At 37.7% G+C, this 22,377-nt stretch overlaps 1 protein-coding gene across 1 annotated transcript in view; it reads left to right on the top strand.

Annotated features, from left to right (window-relative positions):
• LOC136389327 (uncharacterized) overlaps positions 1–20,087 on the top strand; it is a 178,429-nt gene extending 158,342 nt beyond the window's left edge. The window contains exons 10-19 of the mRNA XM_066361161.1: positions 2,111–2,131; positions 2,755–2,775; positions 4,868–4,888; positions 6,202–6,222; positions 8,548–8,568; positions 12,142–12,162; positions 13,291–13,311; positions 16,047–16,258; positions 17,783–17,803; positions 19,992–20,087. Of these exons, the coding sequence (XP_066217258.1) occupies positions 2,111–2,131; positions 2,755–2,775; positions 4,868–4,888; positions 6,202–6,222; positions 8,548–8,568; positions 12,142–12,162; positions 13,291–13,311; positions 16,047–16,258; positions 17,783–17,803; positions 19,992–20,087 (476 nt within the window). The remainder of the gene's footprint in view (positions 1–2,110; positions 2,132–2,754; positions 2,776–4,867; positions 4,889–6,201; positions 6,223–8,547; positions 8,569–12,141; positions 12,163–13,290; positions 13,312–16,046; positions 16,259–17,782; positions 17,804–19,991) is intronic.
• The last annotated feature ends 2,290 nt before the right edge of the window (positions 20,088–22,377 follow it).

Raw genomic sequence — 22,377 nt, 5'->3', positions numbered from 1 at the left:
TATAAAAGCCCTCAAAAACCATTTTAAATGTGAAAAATATTTCATATTGGTCCATATATTATTAAAAGGGATCAAGAATAATTTTATTAAGAAAATTAAATATTTTTAAAATTTTACATAAAGACACTTTCATTAAAGACACTTCATTTCTCCTATATGAAGTGGGGTTTTTTAGTGTCTTATACAAAGTAGTGGGGTCACCTTGGATCATAAAACTATGCCGGTCTCAGGTGCACAATTCTATCACACCTCATCTGCACATGGCAGTGTGTGCACACCTCAGTCATATTTATTTATTTTAACTCCTTATGTCATCACATGTCACATACTATTTTTATAATTGTAGTGATGATTTCAGTGGAATGGGTTTTCAAGATACTTTATTTATGGAATACAAGTGACATGTGCACATAGCAGAAACCAACTTTAGCAGATATAATACTTTACCTGCCGGTTCTTTACAGCTTGTGGAAAACCTGTCTCCTGTGTGTCAGCTCAGATACTGTGTTCTCGGTGCAGGGAGAGGCTCAGGAAGGTCCAGGGAGAAACACATTCATGGTCAGAGAATCCAACTCTTCTCTCTCTCCTGAATTCAGCAACCATATGTACTAAGATATTCTTCACTCAAAAATGAATTAAAACAGAATCTCCAATACCGTGTGGTTAAAAATCAGCCTGTGGAAAAAAGCACGAAGGACGCAGCCCCCAGACCCCTGACCCTGTGTCACTGGGAGGAGCTGTGTGTCAGTGCTCCTTCCACAGTGTGGTGGCCACTCTGCACCATGTCGCTGCTGCAGTAGTGAGACTCTCTGATGTGTTTAAAAGCATCCAATGACAATACTAAAGCTTACAAAATGAATAACAGGAACATAAATATTTTAAAAATAGATCAAGAATAAATTTACCCTGGCCTGTGGTGGCCCCGTGGACAGAGCATGGACCTGGAACACTGAGGTTGTCAGTTGGACCCTGGACTTGCCTGGACACGGCACACAGGGCAGCAGCTACAGCTACAGTGAAGCAGCTATGAGTCCTTAGCTTCGCTACTGCCTCCTGTTTCTTTTCTCTTTAATATTAATAAAGAAAACCTCTTCAAAAAATTAGTTTATAAATTAAACAGCAAAAACAGTATTTTTAAAATTTTCTATTATTTTACTAAATTGACCTCATATTCCTCATTCCGTGTACTGTAGAACAGTGGTCCCCAACCTTTTTTGGGCCACGGACCGGTTTAATGTTAGAAAATATTTTCACAGACCGGCCTTTAGGGTGGGACGGATAAATGTATCACGTGACCGAGACAAGTGTCAAGAGTGAGTCTTAAACAGATGTAACAGAGGAAATCTGGTCATCTTTTAAAAATAAAACACCTTTCAGACTTAAATATAAATAAAACGGAAATAATGTAAGTTATTTATTCTTTCTCTGTGGACCAGTACCAAATGGCCCACGGACCGGTACCGATCCACGGCCCCGGGGGTTGAGGACCACTGCTGTAGAACACCTGTGGACAATAGTGAGCTCTGATCCCATGTGTAGGTGTGTGTTGGGGTGGGTGTTTGTGATCTGTTGTGTTTGTGGTTCATCTGAAATGTGATCAGGTTAATTTCAAATTAAACTTCATCAGTAAATTTGAATTCTCTTTGTGGTTCTTTCTCATGAAATTGACATTGACTTTTTCTTTTCTTTTGTTTTCAGTAATACTTGAGAAAAAGAAAGGTAAAACTACACTTTATCGAGATGGGTGTCTCTACTGTCCGCTTTGATCACTGGTTAAGTCCCTGTCTCGTGTGATGGATTTTTTTCTGAAAAAGGTGACAGTGCAGTGACAGGGGAATGCTTAGTGTTGCACATTCCAAAATGTCTGGCCTAACACCGTCATCCTTTTACTTCCTGACTTAGTGTCTGGGGCCCAGGGGACAGGGGAGGACACAGCACTGCCTCTGATGTGACAGGTCCTCTTGGAACCCGATGGTTCTGACCTTCACAGATCTGAGTCAGTGTGAGCTCCACCGTGATCTAGGAAAGGGGACGCATTGTGTGATCTTCTTTACCTGATATTGTGTCTTCACTTGGAATGAGGGGTTTATTTCTTCCTTTTCCTTTTCAGCCGAGAGTGAACCCAAGATAGGTAAGTGCCCTTAACCTCCTCCCCTGGTCCTTCCCTCACCTGTTCCTTAGTCCCTTGTCTTCTCTCTCAGTGACCACCTACCTTTTGCTTCAGTGTCTTGGGCTCTAGGCTGGGACTCCATTTTGGGGGATGAGAACAAACAACTCACTGGACAACCATCCCAATCACAAGAGTCCTTCCCAGCATCCACTTGCTCAGGAAGTGGGGCAGCCCTTTCCGCGTCTCTGCCATTCCTACCAGTCTCAGTGTGGGTTCTTTGGTGGTCTTTGGCTGTAGAATTCTCAGTTTAGTCCAAAGAAGGTCTTTCACAATGAGTGTTCTCAGATTTAAGTTGTAATCCATCTTGGTTCTGGGAAGTGGGAGTTGGAGCATCTGCCAACTCTGTGACCATCTTGGAATGTTCTTGATCTAGATTCTTGTGCACAAGGGGCAGGGAAGGGAAAACAGCATTGACTCCAATGGGTAAAGTGTTTTTTGGACCCTCAGAGTTTCTACTCTCACCATCATGGGTCTCTGTGTGCTCCACAGTGAACTATAAAAGGGGCCCTTTACTGCTTTCATTTCTGCCCGACATTGTGTTTCCATATGGAGAGAGCTGTTTATTTCTTCCTTTCCTCTTTCAGCCGAGAGTGCACAGGACAAACGTAAGTACCGATAACCTGCTCCCCTGTCCTTCCCTCACCTGGTCCTTATTCCCTTTTCGCCAGTATTTTGTTCTTCCTACTTTGAAAGCCACCTTCATTTGCTGTTCAAACTCTCCAGTTGCTACCCCTGTCTTTGTCTTGTTTAAGTAAAGACAGAACCTTTCTGCCAAATGAATTTTGTCACTAAGATATTTGTAGGTTTGGGTATTTTTAACCCTTTGAGTAGTATGAACATCCATGTAAATCCTCACTCAAAGGGTTCAGAAAACTCACTATTCAAAGTGTTAAAATTTCTTTTTTTTTTTTTTTGGCGGTACATTTCTTTTTAATGGGGTGACATCAATAAATCAGGATACATATATTCAAAGATAACAAGTCCAGGTTATCTTGTAGTTCAATTATGTTGCATACCCATCACCCAAAGTAAAATTTCTTAATGTAAGTTTTCTCCAAGGACAGCTCAGGTCATTTGATTAAGAACCTCCTTCATTTTTTTTTTCTCTTCACCTGATTTACTTAGCTATATTCAGGCCTGAGTTAAAACAGAAATTCAAATATAATAAGGTTGAAAATCAGTAGGTGGACTCAAATGTTGTGAATAAGAACTAACACAAGAACTAACCCTGTATTTACCTATGTGAGCTATCTTTCAGTAACTCTTGTACAGTGAAGGTACTGCAATTAGAATAGAATACATTTCTATAAAGAAGCATCAAAAGACTTTTAAATATGACAAATATATTATAGTGCTTCATATAGAATAAAAAAATAAAAAATGATTTTATTTAAAAATATTAAATAAATATGTTTAAAATTCTACAGAATTTTAAAAATGTTTCATTTCTCCTATTTAAAGGGTGTTTTTATGTTTTTTAAATTTATTGTGGTGACTTTGGTTAATAAATGTATGCAGATCTCAGGTGCACGATTCTATCATACCTCATGTGTATGTCGCAGTATGTTCCCACCCCAGTCACAGATCCTCTGTCACCCTTCTATTTATTTTAAACCTTTATCTCCCCACATGTCATATAGTATTTGTAACTTGCAGTGATAATTTCAGTGGGATGGATTTTCAAGGTATATTCTTTATTTATGGAATAGATGAGACTTGTCCACATTGCAGAAACAACCATTAGCAGATGAAACACTTTCGCTGGCACTCTACAGTGTGTAGAAAACCTGTCTCATATATGAGCTGAAATATTTGTTTCTCAGTTAAGGAAAAGGCACAGTAAGGTCCACTGAGAAACAAGATCTCTGTCAGAGAATCCCAGTCCTTTCTCTGTCCTGCATTCAGCACGCGAAGGAGTGAAAATAATCTTCATTCAGGAATGAGTGAAACAAAAACTCAAAAACAGTATGATAACAAATCAACTGTGGACAAAAGCACGGAGGACACAGCTCCCAGACCCCTGACCCTGTGTCACTGGGAGGAGCTGTGTGTCAGTGCTCCTTCCACAGTGTGGTGGCCACTCTGCACGATGTCGCTGCCGCAGCAGTGACACTCAGTGACGTGTTTAAAAGCATCCAATGACCATACTAAAGCTCACAGAGTAACAAGAACATAAGTATTTCAAATAGACCAAGAATAAATTTAGCCTGGCCTGTGGTGGCCCCATGGATAGAGCGTGGACCTGGAACACTGAGGTTTCCAGTTTGACTCTGGACTTGCCCGGACACGGCACACAGGGCAGCAGCTACAGCTACAGTGAAGCAGCTATGAGTCCAAACCCTTTGATCCCACCTCCCATTTTTTTCTCAACAATATTAATAAATAAAATCTTTTTTTAAAAAAAACAATTATATTATAAATTAAACAGTAAAATCAATATTTTTTAAAATTTTGTATTATTTTACTAAATTAACTTTTTTCCATCTTTTTTATTTACTGTACAATACCTGTGGACAATAGAGAGCTCTGATTTACTATGTGCATGTGTGTTTGGGGGGCATGAGTGATTTGACATATGTTTGCGTGTTCTTCTGAAATTATCCTCATTTTAAATTTGAATTTATCAGTAAACTTGAATTCCTTTTGTGGCTGTTTTCCATGAAATTGATGTCAATATTTTCTTTTTTTCTTTTTCAGAAGAATCTGAGGCAGAATTAGGTAAAGTTACTGATATTCCTTTATTCTTGATCCCCTTGCAAACCTCTGGTTTATGTCTTTCTTTGACATTTCTGGCCTTTTTATTCAAGTGCCTCCTGCTGGCCCCTCTCCTCCTAGATGTCTGATGTCCCCACGCCTGAACTCTGACAGCACTTCTCCCATTCAGGTTTCTGTTGATTTCCATTTCACCTTGTTCATTCTCCCCCACACCGCCTTCTGTCACTGGACACAGTCATTTCCCTGCAGACTTTGGTGACAACAGTCTTGCAGGAATTGTCACACTTTCATTATGAATTTGGTCACATGAACAGTTTTAAGCTGAAAGATATATGGATTTAGTATATATATATTTATTCCTAACACACACAAATATACATATATAAATATAAATATAAATATAAATATAAATATAAATATAAATATAAATATAAATATAAATATGTATGTGTGTTAGGAATATTTTTAAACTTAGGACCTCTGTCAAGTATCACAAATTTATGGGTCCAATATTATGTGATTAATACTTCCCAAACCCTTGAAAGAAAAGACTCCAAATTTTCAGTGTTAAGTGTCTCTGTCCATTGTCTTTTCACAGCCTGTGTCATGATAAATACCTGACATCATTCACTGGTCAGATATGATAGAGTGGGGTGTCCCTCTTCCAATGTCTTGATCGTATGACCCAGGTGTTCCAAGGTCTCTAAATATTTTACATAATTTTTTCTGCCCTTTAAAATATGCTACCATGTCCATTTTTTATTCTTTGGCATTAAGTTGACGCTGTTATGAAATGAGAAACTGCACTTAAAAATATACAATTGGCAGAAGGATGGATTATCTTAAAGGAAGTGGAAAAATGATTCATTTCTGACCTATACTTTTTCTGTGAAGGCTACAAGAAAAATAATTGATTACAATGTTTCAAAAAAATTAAAATTTAATCATACACAGCTTAAAATGGTCTTTTTCTAATGACAATTACAATTATATATCTTTCCTTAGTACTACTGGTCATTAGGAATCTATCCCTCTGTGTACAGAGCAGGTGTCATGTGACGAGTGCAACCAAACCAGTTTTGTCATGATGGGGCCTCTCCTGTTCACTTCCTGATCGCTGGTTAAATCCCTGTCTCCTCTGTGAATACATCTGTTTTTTAATCTGAAAACATGATAGTTCCCTGACATGACAAATACAGATCAATGTGTGCTCCACAGTGGACTAAGAAATAGAAGGCTTATTTCTGTTTACTTTCCTACCCAATATTGTGTTTTCACTAGGAATGAGTTGTTTATTTCTTCCTTTTACTTTTCAGCCAAGAATGAAACGAACGAAGGTAAGTCCCGCTCACCTCCACCACTGCCATTCCCTCATCTGTTCCTCATTCCCTTCTCTTCGACTCTGAATGAACAGCTACCTTTTCTCCGTGTGTCTTAGCCTTTTAACTTATAGCCAGTTCAATTGCCTTCCAATCTCTCCCATTTCACACCACCATTTTTCTTATTCTTGCAATCAAGAAGACTGAGACTTCTTTCAAGTGAATTTTATCACTCAGATTTCTGAAAGTTAGCTACATTTAGAGTTTCTGAGTGTAAGTTTTCTCCAAGGACAGTGAGGTCACTAATTCAAAACCTCCCTCACTGTCAATTCTTTCCCTTCATCTGATTTATCTAGCTTCAGTTATGCATTCTTAAAGTGGACATGCAAATAGTACAAAGTTGACAATTAATTGGTGGACAAAAATGTTGTGAATAGATGCACATAAGAACCTAATCCTGTATTTATCTATATGACTAATCTCTCAGTAACTGTTGTACAGTGGTTGTAGTAACTTTGTACAATGAAGGTACTGCAATTAGAATGGAATATATATATAAACACCCAAAGGCCATTTTAAATATGACAATATTTCATACTGGTGCACATACTATAAAAAGTGATGGAGAATAAATTTATTAAAACATATCAGAATAAATATTTTTTAAAATTTAAGAGTACATTAATATACTTCATTTATCTTATTTTCAATGGATTTTTTATGTTTTATTATAATTATTGAGGTGACCATGATTAATAAAAGTACTCTGGTCTCAGGTGCACAATTCTCTCACACCGCATCTGTATGTGACAGTGTTTTCCCATCCCAGTCACATATCCTTCTGTCATCCCTCTATTTATTTTCAACCATTGTGTCACTAAATGTCACATGGTATTTTTCAATTGTAGAGATGATTTTAGTGGAACAGATTTTCAGGATATATTCTTTTTTAATGGAATTGACAGGACTTTTCCACATGGCAGAAACAACCATTAGCAGCTGTAACACTTTCGCTGCCACTTTTTTGCAGTGTGTACAAAACCTGTCTCATATGTGTGAGCTGAGAGATATTTGTTTCTTGGTTAAGAAAAAGGCTCCGTAAAGTCAATTGAGAAACAGAATCTCTGTCAGAGAACCCCAGTCCTGTCCCTCCCCTGAATTCAGCACCCATGAGCACTAAGACTTTCTTCATTCAGGAATGATTTAAAACAGAAACTCAGATACAGTGTGAATAAAAATCAGTCCGTGGACAAAAACATGGAGGACGCAGCCCCCAGACCCCTGAGCCTGTGTCACTGGGAGGAGCTGTGTGTCAGTGCTCCTTCCACAGTGTGGTGGCCACTCTGCACGATGTCGCTGCCGCAGCAGTGAGACTCCCTGATGTGTTTAAAAGCATCCAGTGACCATACTAAAGTTTACAAACAGAGTAACTAAAACATAAATATTTCAAATAGACCAAGAATACTTTCAGCCTAGCCTGTGGTGGCCCCGTGGATAGAGCGTGGACCTGGGACACTGAGGGCACCGGTTCAACCCTGGACTTGCCCAGACACGGCACACAGCGTAGCAGCTACAGCTACAGTGAAGCAGCTATGAGTCCATATGATTCGCTCTCACCTCCCTCTCCTTCTCTCAGTAATATTAACAAATAAAATATTGTCATTAAAAAAATTATTTATAGGCCCTGGCCGATTGGCTCAGCGGTAAGAGCATCGGCCTGGCGTGCGGGGGACCCGGGTTCGATTCCCGGCCAGGGCACATAGGAGAGGCGCCCATTTGCTTCTCCACCCCCCCCCCTTCCTCTCTGTCTCTCTCTTCCCCTCCCGCAGCCGAGGCTCCATTGGAGCAAAGATGGCCCGGGCGCTGGGGATGGCTCCTTGGCCTCTGCCCCAGGCGCTAGAGTGGCTCTGGTCGCAGCAGAGCAACGCCCCAGAGGGGCAGAGCATTGCCCCCCCTGGTGGGCAGAGCGTAGCCACTGGTGGGCGTGCCGGGTGGATGAGGGAGTCTGTCTGACTGTCTCTCCCCGTTTCCAGCTTCAGAAAAATACAAAAAAAAAATTATTTATAAATTAAACAGCAAAACTTATATTTTTAAATTTTATATTATTTTACTAAGTTTACTCTCTTTTCAACTTTTTTATTTACTGTAGAATACCTGTAGAAAATAGTGAGCTTTGATCCACTGTGTAGGTGTGCGTTTTGGAGGGAAAATGTGTGATTTGACATGTGTTTCTGTGTTCATCTGAAATTATCCTAATTTTATTTTAATTTATCCATAAATTATAATTCTCTTTTTGGTTGTTTTCCATAATATTAATATAAGCCTTTTTATTTTCTCTTTCAGGACACGTTAAAAGAATGAAGGGTAAAATTACTGATATTCATTTACTCTTGATCCACTTGAAATCATCTGGTTTATTTCTCCCATTGATGTTTCCGGCCTTTTTATCCAGATGTCCTCCATTGCCCTGTCCTCATCCTGGATGTCCACTGTCCCCACCCTGATTCTGAGACAGCACTTCTCCCCTGTGGGGCTCTGTCCATTTCTATTTCCTACCCTCTACCCTTTCCTTTTCTTCCTTTTTTCATTTTACACAATTATTTCCCTGTAACCATTGTCTCCTTCTGTCTTGCAGTAAATTGACAGTTTTGTTAAGACATTGGTGAGATGAAGGGTATTAACCTGACAGAATCATGATTTTAATATACACATATGTTATAGATTTATATTAGTGTGAATATATATGAATACATACGTATGCATTTTCATAAAATATTCAAATTTTACACCTCTGTTGAGTATTTCAAGTCTGAGAGTCCATTCCTACCATTTCTTATTTCCCAAACCTTTGATTTCAAACTTTAAACTTTAAGTGTCTCTCCCCAATGTCTTCTCACAGCCTGAGTCATGATAAATACCTTGTATCACTCATTGGTCAGATGTGAGAGAGGGGGCGTCCCTCTTCCACTGTCCTTGATCATATGACCCAGTGTTTCCAAGGTATCTAAATATTTTACATATTTTTTTCTGGCCTTTAAATTTATCCAACCACGCCCTTCTTTTATTATTCGGCATTATGTTGATACCAGTATCAAATGACAAAAGCACTAAAAGTAAACAACTTACAGAAAACTGAAGTGTCTTAAGACAAGTGGAAAAGTGATACATCTCTGATCTTTACCTGTTATGTAAAGAATACAAGAAAATGATTGACCGCAATGTTTCCAAAAAAGCAAATATAATCATTCAAAGCTTAATATTGTTCTTTTCTAACCACAATTACAATTACCGTTATTTTTAGCTCCATAAGATGCACCTGACTATAAGACACACCTAGCGTTTTAAGGGGGAAAATAAGAAAAAAAATTCTAAACCAAATGGTACGTTAAAATATTTAATAAAATACCATATTTTTTGCTCCATAAGACACACCAGCATTATCCACTCCACTTTGAGGGGGAAAAAGTGCATCTTATAGAGCAAAATATACGGTATATTATTTTCCTTGGGATTGTTCTTTAGGAATACATCCCTCCAATGCACAGAGCAGGTGTCATGTGACAATTGCAGCAAAACCTGTTTTGTTGAGCTGGGCACCTCCAATGTACACTTCCTCATAGCTGGTGAAGTCCCTGTCTCCTGTGTGAATACATGTGTTTTAACCTGAAACAGTGATAGTTCCATGAAAGGGGAATACATAGTTTTGCACATCCCAGAATTTCTGACTTAACACATCCATTGTTTTATTTCCTGACTTAGTCTCCTGTGCACAGGGGACAGGGGAGGGAGAACAGCATTGACCCTGATGGGTGAGGTGTCCTTTGGATCCTCAGGGTTCCTGCTTTCACAGACATGGGTCCCCATGTGCTCCACAGTGAACTAGGAAAGGGGCCAATTTCTGTTCTCCTTCTTACCAGATAGTGTGCTTTCACTTGGAATGAGTTCTTTATTTCTTCCTTTTGTCTTTCACCTGAGAGTGAACAGGAGAAAGGTCAGTACCGATAACCAACTCTTCCAATCATTCTCTCATCTGTTCTTTATACTGTTGTCTTCCGTCTCAATGATCATCTACCTTTTGACTCAGTATTTTGGCCTCGCAACTCTGAATCTCTATTTCCATATGTAGCTCAGTTTCTTCCATTATTACCTCTCCAATTGTCTTGTTGAAATTAAGAAGACAGAGCCTTTCTGTCAAATGAATTTTAATGACTAAGGTAACTGAAAATATAGGTACTTCAAAGTTTCTGACTATAAGTTTTCTCCAAGGACAACTCAGGTCATTTGATTCAGAACCTCCCTCACTGTCATTTCTGTCCTGTCATCTGATTTACTTAGCTTCATTCAGATGAGTTAAAACAGAAACCCAGATACAATAAGGTTGTGAATTACTAGGTGGACAAAAACATTGTGAATAGACCCACATAAGAACCTAATCCTGTAATAAATTATGTGAGCAATCTTTCAGTAACTTTTGTGCAGTGATAGTAACAAATTTGTACAATGAAGGTACTGTATAAAAATGGAATACATGCATATACATATACATATATATATATATGCAAAGACCATTTTAAATAGAAAAATATTTCCCAGTGGTCCATATAGAGTGAAAAGATATCAAGAATAGTTTTTTAAATATCAAATGAATATTATAAAATTTTACAGAATGAATTAAATATGCTTCATTTCTCTTATTTAAAGGATTTTTAATGTTTTATTTAATTTATTGGGGTGATGTTGATTAATAAATCTATGCAGATTGCAATGCAAAATTCTATTACACCTCATCTCTATGTGGCAGTGTGATCACCACCCAGTCAAGTATCCTTCTGTCTCCCTTTTATTTTAAATATTTATGTTTCAATATGTCACGTGGCATTTTATAATTAAAGTGATGATTCCAGTGAAATGGATCTTCAGGATATATTCCTTATTTATTCAATGGGTGTGAGCTGACCACTTTGCAGAAACAACCGTTAGCAGATGTAACGCTTTCGGAGTCATTTCTTTACAGTGTGTAAAAAACCTGTCTCATACGTGTGTGCTGAGAGATATTTGTTTCTCAGTTAAGAGAAAGGCTCAATAAGGTCCTGTGAAAAACAGAAGCTTCATCAAAGAATCCCACTCCTGTCTCTCTCCTGAATTCCACACCCATGAGTATCAAGATATTCTTCACTCAGAAATGAATTATAACAGAAACTCAAACACAGTGTGGTTGAAAAATCTATCCATGGACAAAAACATGGAGGACACAGCCCCCAGACCCCTGACCCTGTGTCACTGGGAGGAGCTGTGTGTCAGTGCTCCTTCCACAGTGTGGTGGCCACTCTGCACCATGTCGCTGCCACAGCAGTGAGACTCACTGATGTGCTTAAAAGCATCTAATGACCATACTAAAGCTGACAAACAGAATAACGGAAACATGAATATTTCAAATAGACCCATAATAAATTTAACTTGGCCTGTGGTGGCCCTGTGGATAGATTGTGGACCTGGAACTCTGGGCTTGACAGTTTGACCCTGGACTTGCCCGGAAGAGGACACAGGGCAGCAGCTACAACTAAAGTGAAGCAGCTGTGAGTCCATACTATCAGCTCCTTCCTCCCATTTCTTCTTTCAGTAACATTAATAAACAAAATCTTTTCAAAAAATAATTATTTTATAGACAGCGAAACCAATATTTTTACAATATTATATTATTTCATTAAATTCACTCCCTTTTCCAGCTTTATGTTGGCTGTAGAACACCTGAGGACGACAGTGAGCCCTGAGCATTGGGGGATGCGTGTTTGACAGGGTGGTGTCTAATATCTTGTGTGTTTGTGTGTTTATCTGAAATGTGGTCAGGTTCATTTTAAATTTAAATCGGTAAATTTGAATTATCTTTGTGGTTGTTTCCCCTAAAATTGACACTGACTCTCTCATTTTTTTTTCCAGAGAAATTTGAGAATAAAACAGGTAAAATAACTGATATTTTTTTACTCTGGATGCACTTGAAAACATCTGGTCTATTTTTCCTTTGATATTTTTGGTGTTTTTACCCAAGTGTCCTCTGTTGGCCTGTCCTCATCCTGGATGTCCACTGTCCCCACCCTGATTCTGGGACAGCACTTCTCCCGTGTGGGCCTCTGTCCCTTTCTGTTTCCTACCTTCCCTCCTTTCCCTTCCTTCTTCTGTCATTTCACACAAGTATCTCCCTGTGAACACTGGCTGCTTCTCTCTTGTAGTAAATTGTGACCATTTCATTAAGACATTGGTAAGATGAAGGGTATGAAGGTAACAGATACATAATTTTTAATATATACAAGTATTTCAGGTTTATATTACTGTGTACATATATGAATATATATGTATGTAATTCAGGAAAATATTAAAAATTAAGACCTATGTCAAGTATTCCAAGTTTGAGTGGCCATTCTTATACACTTACTACTTCACAAACCCTTGAGAGAAAAAACTCCAAACTGTCAGCATTCAGTGTCTCTGTCCATTGTCTTCTCACAGCCTGAGTCATGATAAATACTTGACATCATTCACTGGTCACATGTGACAGAGTGGGGCATCTCTCGTCCACTGTCCTTGATTATATGACCCAGGTGTTCCAACGTATCTAAATATTTTACATAATATTTTCAGGTTTTTAAAAATATACAACCATGTCCATTTTTTATTCTTTGGCATTAAATTGATACTGTTATCAAATGACAAAATACACTTAAAAATAAACAATTTGCAGAAGGAAAAATTATCTTAAAGTAAGTGAATGTGTGTGGTTTTTTTAATCTGAAAAACATGATAGTCCACTAACATGAGAACACTTACTATTGTACATCCCAGCATTCCTCACCTAACTTCCTCATGGTTTTATTTCTCAATTTAGTTTCTTTGGTATAAGGGACAGGGGAAAAAACAGCATTACCTCCGAAAAGTAAGATTTCCTTTTGAACCTTATGGTTTCTACTTTAGCAAATATGTTTCCATGTTTCCTCCACGCTGAACCAGAAATGGGGACCCATTTCTGTTCTTCTTACCAGATATTCTTTTTTCCTTGGAATGATTTTTTTATTTCTTCCTTTTCCCTTTCAGATGAGAGTAAACAGGAGACAGGTCAGTACCAATAACCTCCCCTTGTCCTTCCCTCACTTGTCCCTTATCCCCTGTCTTCTCTCTCAGTGATCATCTACCTCTTTCTCAGTGTCTCAGCCTTTCAACTCTGATTCCCCATGTTCATATGTTGTTCAGTTTCTCCCATTATGATCCCTCCAATTGTCTTGTTGTTGAAATCAAGGGTACAGAGCCTTTTGTCAAATAAACTTTATCAACAATATATCTGGAAGTGTAGGTGCTTTAGAAGTTTCTGAGTGTAAGTTTTCTTCAAGGACAGCGCAGGTCATGTGATTCAGAACCTCCCTCACTGTCATTTCTTTCCCTTTATCTGATTCTCTTACCATAATTCAGGCCTGACTTAAAACTCACACTTAAATAAAATAGGGTTGTAAATTAAATGGTGGAAAAAAACATTGTGAATAGGCACGCATAGAAACCTAATCCTGTCTCTCAGTAACTCTTGTGCAGTGCTTGTAGCAACTTTGTACAATGTAGGAACTGCAGTTAGTGTATCTGTGCACATATATACAAGCAAAGACCATTTTAAATATGACTTATAGTTCACAGGGGTCCATATAGAGTGAAAAAATGATCAGGAATGAACTCACAAAACTCAACAACAAACAAAAATTCAATCAAAAAATAGTTCCCAAGCAGCACTTCTCCCAAGAAGAAATACAAATGGCCAATACATATATGAAAAGATGCTCATCTTCACTAACTGTGAGAGAAATGCAAATCAAAACTATAATGAGATATCACCTCACACCTGTTAGATTGGCTGTTGTCAACAAGACAGGTAATAGCAAATGCTGGAGAGGCTGTGAAGAAAAAGGAACCCTCATTCACTGCTGGTGAGAATGTAAAGTAATACAACCATATGGAAGAAAACATGGTGGTTCCTAAAAAAATTAAGAATAGAACTCCCATATGAGCCAGCAATCCCTCTCCTGGGTATATACCCCAAAACTCTCAAACACTGATACATAAAGACACATGTAACCCCATGTTCATTGCAGCATTGTTCACAGTGACCAAGACATGAAAACAGCCAAAGTGTCCCTTCAATAGAGGACTGGATCAAGAAGATGTGGTGCATATACACTATGGAATACTACTCAGCCATAAGAAATGATGACATCGGATCATTTATGACAACATGAGTGGCCTTGTTAACGTTATACTGAGTGAAATAAGTAAATCAGAAAGAGATAAGAGCTGTGTGATTCCATACATAGGTGGGACACTAAATTAAGACTCAAGGACATAAATAGGAGTGCAGTGGTTACCAGGGGAGGAGGGAAAGTGAAGAGGGAGAAGGGCAGGCGAGGGACATGAAGAGGGACAAAAATAAGGAGAGGAAGAATGACTTGACTTTGGGCTGATGGGTATACAACTTAATCAACTGTCCAAATGATGTGAAATTGTTTGTCCAAAATCTATGTACTCTAGTTGAGCAATGTCACCCAGTTAAATTTAATCATCTAAATAAGTAATCTAACTATGGAATACTACTCAGCCATAAGAAATGATGACATCAGATCATTTACAGCAAAATGGTGGGATCTTGATAACATTATACGAACTGAAATAAGTAAATCAGAAAAAAACAGGAACTGCATTATTCCATATGTAGGTGGGACATAAAAGTGAGACTAAGAGACATTGATAAGAGTGTGGTGGTTACGGGGGGAGGGAGGAGAGGGAGAGGGAAAGGGGGAGGGGGAGGGGCACAAAGAGGACTAGATAGAAGGTGACAGAGGACAATCTGACTTTGGGTGATGGGTATGCAACATAATTGAACGACAAGATAACCTGGACATGTTATCTTTGAATATATGTATCCTGATTTATTGATGTCACCCCGTTAAAAAAATAAAATTATTAAAATTTAAAAATAAATAATCTAAAAAAATAATCAAATATTTTCTACAAATTTACAACATTCATTAAATATCCTTCATTTCTCCTATTTTAAAATATTTTTAATGTTTTATTGAATTTATTGGGGTTGACCTTGATTCATGAAGGTATGCAGATCTCAAGCGCACAATTCTATCACAGCTTATCTGTACGTGGCAGTGTGCTCCCACCCCAGTCACAGATCCTTTGTCACCCTTCTATTTATTTTAAACCTTTATGTCCCCACATGTCACATAGTATTTGTAACTTGCAGTGATAATTTCAGTGGGATGGATTTTCAAGATATTTATTGATGGAATAGATGAGACTTGTGCACGTGGCAGAAACAACCATTAGCGGACGTAACGCTTTCCCTGCCTCTTCTTTACAGTGTGTAGAAAAGTGTCTCATTCATGTGTGTTTTCATACTTTTTCTCAGTTAAGAGAAAGGCTCAGTAAGGGCCAGTAACAAACAGAATCTCTGTCAGAGATTCCGAATCCTGTCTCTGTCCTGAATTCAGCACTTATGATTACCAAGATATTCTCATTCAGGAATGAGTTAAAACAGAAACTAAAATACAATGTGATTAACAACCAATCCATGGACAAAAACATGGAGGACGCAGCCCCCAGACCCCTGAGCCTGTGTCACTGGGAGGAGCTGTGTGTCAGTGCTCCTTCCACAGTGTGGTGGCCACTCTGCACGATGTCGCTGCCGCAGCAGTGAGACTCCCTGATGTGTTTAAAAGCATCCAGTGACCATACTAAAGTTTACAAACAGAGTAACTAAAACATAAATATTTCAAATAGACCAAGAATACTTTTTTGCCTAGCCTGTGGTCACTCGGAAGATAGATCCTCGACCTACAACACTGGGCTTCCCCGTTCGACCCTGGACTTGCCCGGACACGGCACCCAGGGCAGCAGCTACAGCTACAGTGAAGCAGCCATGAGTCCACACAGTTCCCTCCTGCCTCTCATCACTTCTCTAAGTAATATTAATACCTATAATCTTTTTAAAAAACTATTTTATAAATTAAATAAAGTAATATTTTAAAATTTTATATTATTTTATTAAATTAACTTTCTTTTCAACCTTTTTATTCACTATAAAATTACTGTGGACAATAGTGATCTCTGAGCTACTGTGTAGTTGTTTGTTAGGGAGGTTGTTATGTGTGATTTGATCTCTGTTTCCGTGGTCATTTGAAATTCCCGTAATTTTAAATTTGCATTAATCAGTAAATTTCAATTTTTTTGTGGTTGTTTCCTATGAAAATTACATTGACCTATTTTTTTTTCTGTTTTTGGACTCACGAAGACATTTTTTGGTAAATTAACTGATATTCTTTTACTCTATATCCACCTGAAAACACCAGCATTTTATTTTCTTTGATATTTCTGGCTTTTTTTATCCAAGTTTCTTCCTCCTAGATGACTGTTGTCTCCCCACTGGTTTTGAGACAGGATTTCTCCAATTGTGGGCTTTAGTCCATCTGTTTCCTACTTTCCATTCTTTGTTATTCTGTCTTTTCTCATTTTATACAATTTTTTCTCTGTAAACGTTGGTTGCTTCTATCTTTCAGTAAATTGTCACAGTTTGATTAAGACATTGATGAGATGAAGGGTATTAAGCAGACAGATACATGATTTTTTTATATTAACATATAAGTGTATATTATTGTGTGTATATATATATATATATGAATAAATATGTATGTATTTCTGGAAAATATTCAAACTTAAAACCTCTATCAAGTATTCCGAGTCTGACAGCCCATTCTCATACAATTGATGTTTCCCAGACTCTTGAGAGAAAATACTCCAAACAACATTTTTCTAGCCTTTAAAAGTATGGAAGCATGTCCATTTTTTATTCTTTTGCATTAAGTTGACACTGTTATCAAATCAGAAAATGCACTTAAAAATATACAATTTGTAGAAGGATGATTTATCTTAAAGTAAGTGAAAAAGTGATTCACTTCTGACCTCTGTTTATGTGATGGGTAAAAGAAAAATAATTGATTACGATGTTTCCAAAAAAAGGAAAATTTAATCATTTAGAGCTAAAAATTGTCTTTTTCTAAGAACAATTACAATTATATAATTTGTTCTTAGTATTGTTCTTTAGAAATATATCCGTCTGTGTACAGAGCAGGTGTCATATGACGAGTGCCACAAAACCAGTGTTGTCCACATGTTCACTTCCTCATCGCTGGTTAACTCCCTGTCTCCTCTGTGAATACAGTTGTTGTTTTTGATCTGAAAAATGTGACAGTTCAGTGACAGGGAAAAAATTAGTGTTGTCAATCCCAGAATTTCTAATCCTAACCCTCCTCACTTTCTTTCCTGACTTAGTGTCCTGTGCACAGGGGACAGGGGAGGGAGAACAGCACTGACTCTGATGGGGGAGGTGTCCTTTGGATCCTCAGGGTTCCTGCTTTCACAGACATGGGTCCCCGTGTGCTCCAGAGTGAACTATGAAATGAAGGGGCTTATTTTGGTTTATTTCCCTACCTAATATTGTGCTTTCACTGGGAATGAGTTATTTCTTCCTTTTACTTTTCAGCCAAGAATGAAACCAACGAAGGTAAGCACTGCTCACCTCCACCACTGTCCTTCCCTCACCTGTTCCTTACTCCCTTCCCTTCAACTCTCAGTGACCATCTACCTTTGTCTCAGTGTCTTGGCCTTTTAACTCTGACTAGTCATCTCATTTGCCTTCCAATTTCTCCCATTTTACAACACCATTTTTCTTGTTTTTGCAATCAAGAGGACTGAGCCTTCTCTCAAGTGAATTTTATCACTCAGATATGTGGAAGTTAGCCACATTTAAAGTTTCTGAGTGTGAGTTTTCTCCCAGGACAATGAAGTCACTGATTCAGAACCTCACTCACTGTCATTTTTTTCCCTGCATCTGATTTACCTAGCTTCACTTACGCAAATTTTAAAGTGGACACTCAAATACTACAAGGTCGAGAATATATTGGTGGACAAAAATGTTGTGAACTGATGAACATAAAAACCTAATCCTCTATTTATCTATATGAGCTGTCCTTTGGAAACTGTCCTACAGTGATTGTAGCAATTTTGTACAATCAAGGTACTGCAATTAGAATGAAATTATATATATATATACTATATATAAATATATAGTATATATATATTATATATATATAAACATCCAAAGACCATTAAATATGATAGATATTTTATATTGGTGCACATACAGTGAAAAGTGATGAGTAAATTTATTAAAACATCATAATAAATATTTTTTAAAAATTTAGGGTGCATTAAATATTCTTCATTTCTCTTATTTTAAATGGGTAGATCAGAGGTGAACAATTCTGTCACACATCATGTGTATGTGTGTTGCAGTGTGTACCCACCCCAGTCACGTATCCTTTATCACCCTTTCATTTATTTTAAATCTTTATGTCAGCACATGTCGCATGATATTTTTATAATTGTAGTGATGATTTCAGTAAAATAGATTTTCAAGGCATTTTCTTTATTTATGTAACATATGAGACTTGGCCTCCTCGCAGAAACAAAATTAGAAGGTGTAGGACTTTTGTTGCCTTTTCTATACAGTGTGTAGAACACCTGTCTCATTCATGGGTGCTGAGATATTTGTTTCTCGATTAAGGGAAAAGCAAAGTAAAGTCCAGTGAGAAACAGACTCTCAGTCAGAGAATCCCAGTCCTGTCTATCTCCTGAATTCAGCCCCCATGAGTATTAAGATATTCTTCACTTAGGAATGAATTAAAACAGATATGCAAATACACTGTGGTAAAAAATCAGTCCATGGACAAAAACATGGAGGACGCAGCCCCCAGACCCCTGACTGGGAGGAGCTGTGTGTCAGTGCTCCTTCCACAGTGTGGGGCCACTCTGAACAAAGTCACTGCCACAGCAGTGAGAGTCATTAATGTGTTTAAAGCACCCAGTGAACTTACTAAAATAAAGCTAAGAAAGGAAATAACAGAGTCATAAATATTTCAATAAAACTGAGAATACTTTTAACCAACCTGTGATGGCCCCATGGATAGAGCGTGGACCTGGAACACTGAGGTGACCAGATCAACCCTGGACTTGCCCGGACACGGCACACAGGGCAGCAGCTACAGCTACAGTGAAGCAGCCATGAGTCCACATTCTTCCCTCCTGCTTCACATTTCTTCACATTATAATAGCAATAAATAAAATCTTTTCAAAAAAACAATTATTTTATAAATTAAATGACAAAACTAATGTTTTCAAAATTTTATATTATTTTTCTAAATTCACTCTCTTAGCTACCTCTTTATTCCTTTAAAACACCTTGGGCAGTAAGGAGTTCTGAGTCCTTGTGCACGTGTGCATTTCAGGGGAGCGGCATCTGTGAATTGACGTGTGTGTGTGTGTGTATGTGTGTGTTCATCTGAAATTAACCTAATTTTATATTTGAATTTATAATTAAATTGAATTCTCTTTGTGGTTGCTTCCCATGAAATTGACATTGACATTTTTTTTTCCAGGTGAATTTAAGAGACAATTAGGTAAAATTACTGATCTTCCTTTACTTTTAATCCACTTGAACACATCTGTTTAATTTCTTAGTTGAATATTTCCTGCCTTTTTATCCAAGTTCCTTCCGTTGGTCTGTCCTCCTCCTAGATGTCTGCTGTCCCTCCCACATGATTCTGAGACAGCCCCTCTTTCATTTGAGACTCTGTTGACTTCTGTTTCCCAGTCTTTCATCCTCTCCTGTATCTCTTTCTTGTTTTACACAGATATTACCCTGTAAACTTAGGCTGCAGCAGTCACAGAGAGAATTGTCACAGTTTCATCCAGAATTGAGAAGATTTCATCCAGAATCTTCAAGCTGACAGATACATGGTGTTTACTATATATCAATATAGATATGCATTTATTAGTGTATATCTAAATATATATATATACATATATATATGTATATATATATATATATATATATCTCTGTGTATGTATGAGTGTTTTTGGAAATTATCCAAACTTAAGACTTCTGTCGAATATTCTAAATTTGAGGGCCCATTACTATGCAATGGATGCTTCTCCGAACGCTTCAGAGAACAGTCTCTAAAATCAGTATTTGGTGCCTCTGTCCATTGTCTTTCACAACCTGTGTCATGATAAATCCCTGGCATCATTCACTGGTCAGATGTGAGAGATGGGGTGTCTCTCTTCCACTGTCCTTGATCATATGACCCAGGTGTTCTAAGGTATTTAAGTATTTTACCCAATTTTTTGAGCTTTTAAAAATATCCAAACATGCCAGTTTGAATATTTATTATTATTTCTCCTTATTGTTGATGCAGTTTACAAATGTCAAACAGAATATAACAATAAGCAGTGTTCTGAAGTATGTAATATCTTAAGGTGAGGACAAAAGTAATAAATATCTGATCTCTATGTAATATGTGAAGGACACAAAAGATAAATATTGACCATGATATATCACAAAAAAAAACCTTAATCATTCAAATAGTAATACCTTTTTCTAATGACAATTTCAATTATATTTTTGTTTCCATAGGAATAGTCTTTAGGAATATACCCCTCTAATGTAGAGAGCAGGTGTCATGTGACTAATGCATAAAAACAGTTTGGGACAGATGGTGCCTCTACTGTACACATCTCGTCACTGCTGAAGTTACTGTCCCACATGTGAATACGTTAGTTTTAAGCTTGAAAATGGTGATAGTTGAGTGACAAGAAACACTTAGTATTGCACATCCCAGCATTTCTGACCCCACTCCCTCCTCACTTTCTTTCCTGACTTAGTCTCCTGTGCACAGGGAACAGGGGAGGGAGAACAGCACTGACTCTGATGGGTGAGGTGTCCTTTGGATCCTCAGGGTTCCTGCTTTCACAGACACGGGTCCCCGTGTGCTCCACAGTGAACTTGGAAAGGGGCCCATTTCTGTTCTTTGTCCTACCCAATATTGTGTTTTCATATAGAATGAGTTGTTTATTTCTTCCTTTTGCTCTTTAGCTGAGCAACATGAGCAGGAAAGACGTAAGTACCGATGATCTACGCCCGTGTCCTTCCCTCACCTGATCCTTATGCTCTGTCTTCACTCTCAGAAATTATCTACTTTTTGTCTCACTGTCTTGATCCTCCCACTCTGATAACCACCTTCATTTGCTGTTAATTTTTCCAATTATTACCTCTGTCTTTGTCTTGTTGAAATTAAGGAGACAGAGGCTTTTGGTCAAATGAGTATTATCACTAACATATTTGCAAGTTTTGGCACTTTTACAGTTTCTGAGTGTAACTTTTTTCCAAGGACAGCTCAGGTCATTTGATTCAAAACCTCCCTTCTTTTTTCTCTTCATCTGATTCACTCAGCTACATTCAAGCCTGACTTAAAACAGAAACTCAGATACAATAAAGGTTGTGATTAGTTGGTAGAAAAGAACGTTGTGAATAGACGCATGTAAGGACCGACTCCTGTGTTCACCTAGATGAGCAGTCTCGCAGTAACTCTTGTGTATTAGTTGAAGCAAGTTTGTACAATGAAGGTCCCACAATTAGAAATGAATACAAACATATAGAGAAGCATAAAAGGACTATATTAAATACGGCAAATATTTCATCATGGTCCCCATAGAGTGGAGAGGAATCAAGAATATTTTTGTTAAAGAATCTCCACAATATTTAAATATCTAACAAAATTTAATAAATGTAATTCTTTTTTTCTCTTTTAATTGTTTTAAATATTTATTGAATTTCATGGGATAATAGTGGTTAATAAAACTGGGTAGATCTGAGGTGAACAATTCTGTCACACATCATGTGTATGTGTGTTGCACTGTGTCCCCACCCCAGTCACGTATTCTTCTGTCACCAATTCATTTATTTTAAATTTTTATGTCAGCACATGTCACATGATATTTTTATATTGTATTGATGATTTCAGTAAAATGGATTTTCAAGGCATTTTCTTTATTTATGTAACATGTGAGACTTGTCCTCCTCGCAGAAACAAAATTAGAAGCTGTAGGACTTTTGCTGCCTTTTCTATACAGTGTGTAGAACACCTGTCTCATTCATGGGTGCTAAGATATTTGTTTCTCAATTAAGGGAAAAGCACAGTAAAGTCCAGTGAGAAACAGAATCTCAGTCAGAGAATCCCA

This window comes from Saccopteryx leptura, chromosome 1 (genome assembly GCF_036850995.1).
Source record: "Saccopteryx leptura isolate mSacLep1 chromosome 1, mSacLep1_pri_phased_curated, whole genome shotgun sequence".
NCBI classification, from domain to species: Eukaryota; Metazoa; Chordata; class Mammalia; order Chiroptera; family Emballonuridae; genus Saccopteryx; species Saccopteryx leptura.
The sequence above is the reverse complement of the archived record's forward strand: the minus strand, read 5'-3'. Positions and strand labels throughout refer to the sequence as shown.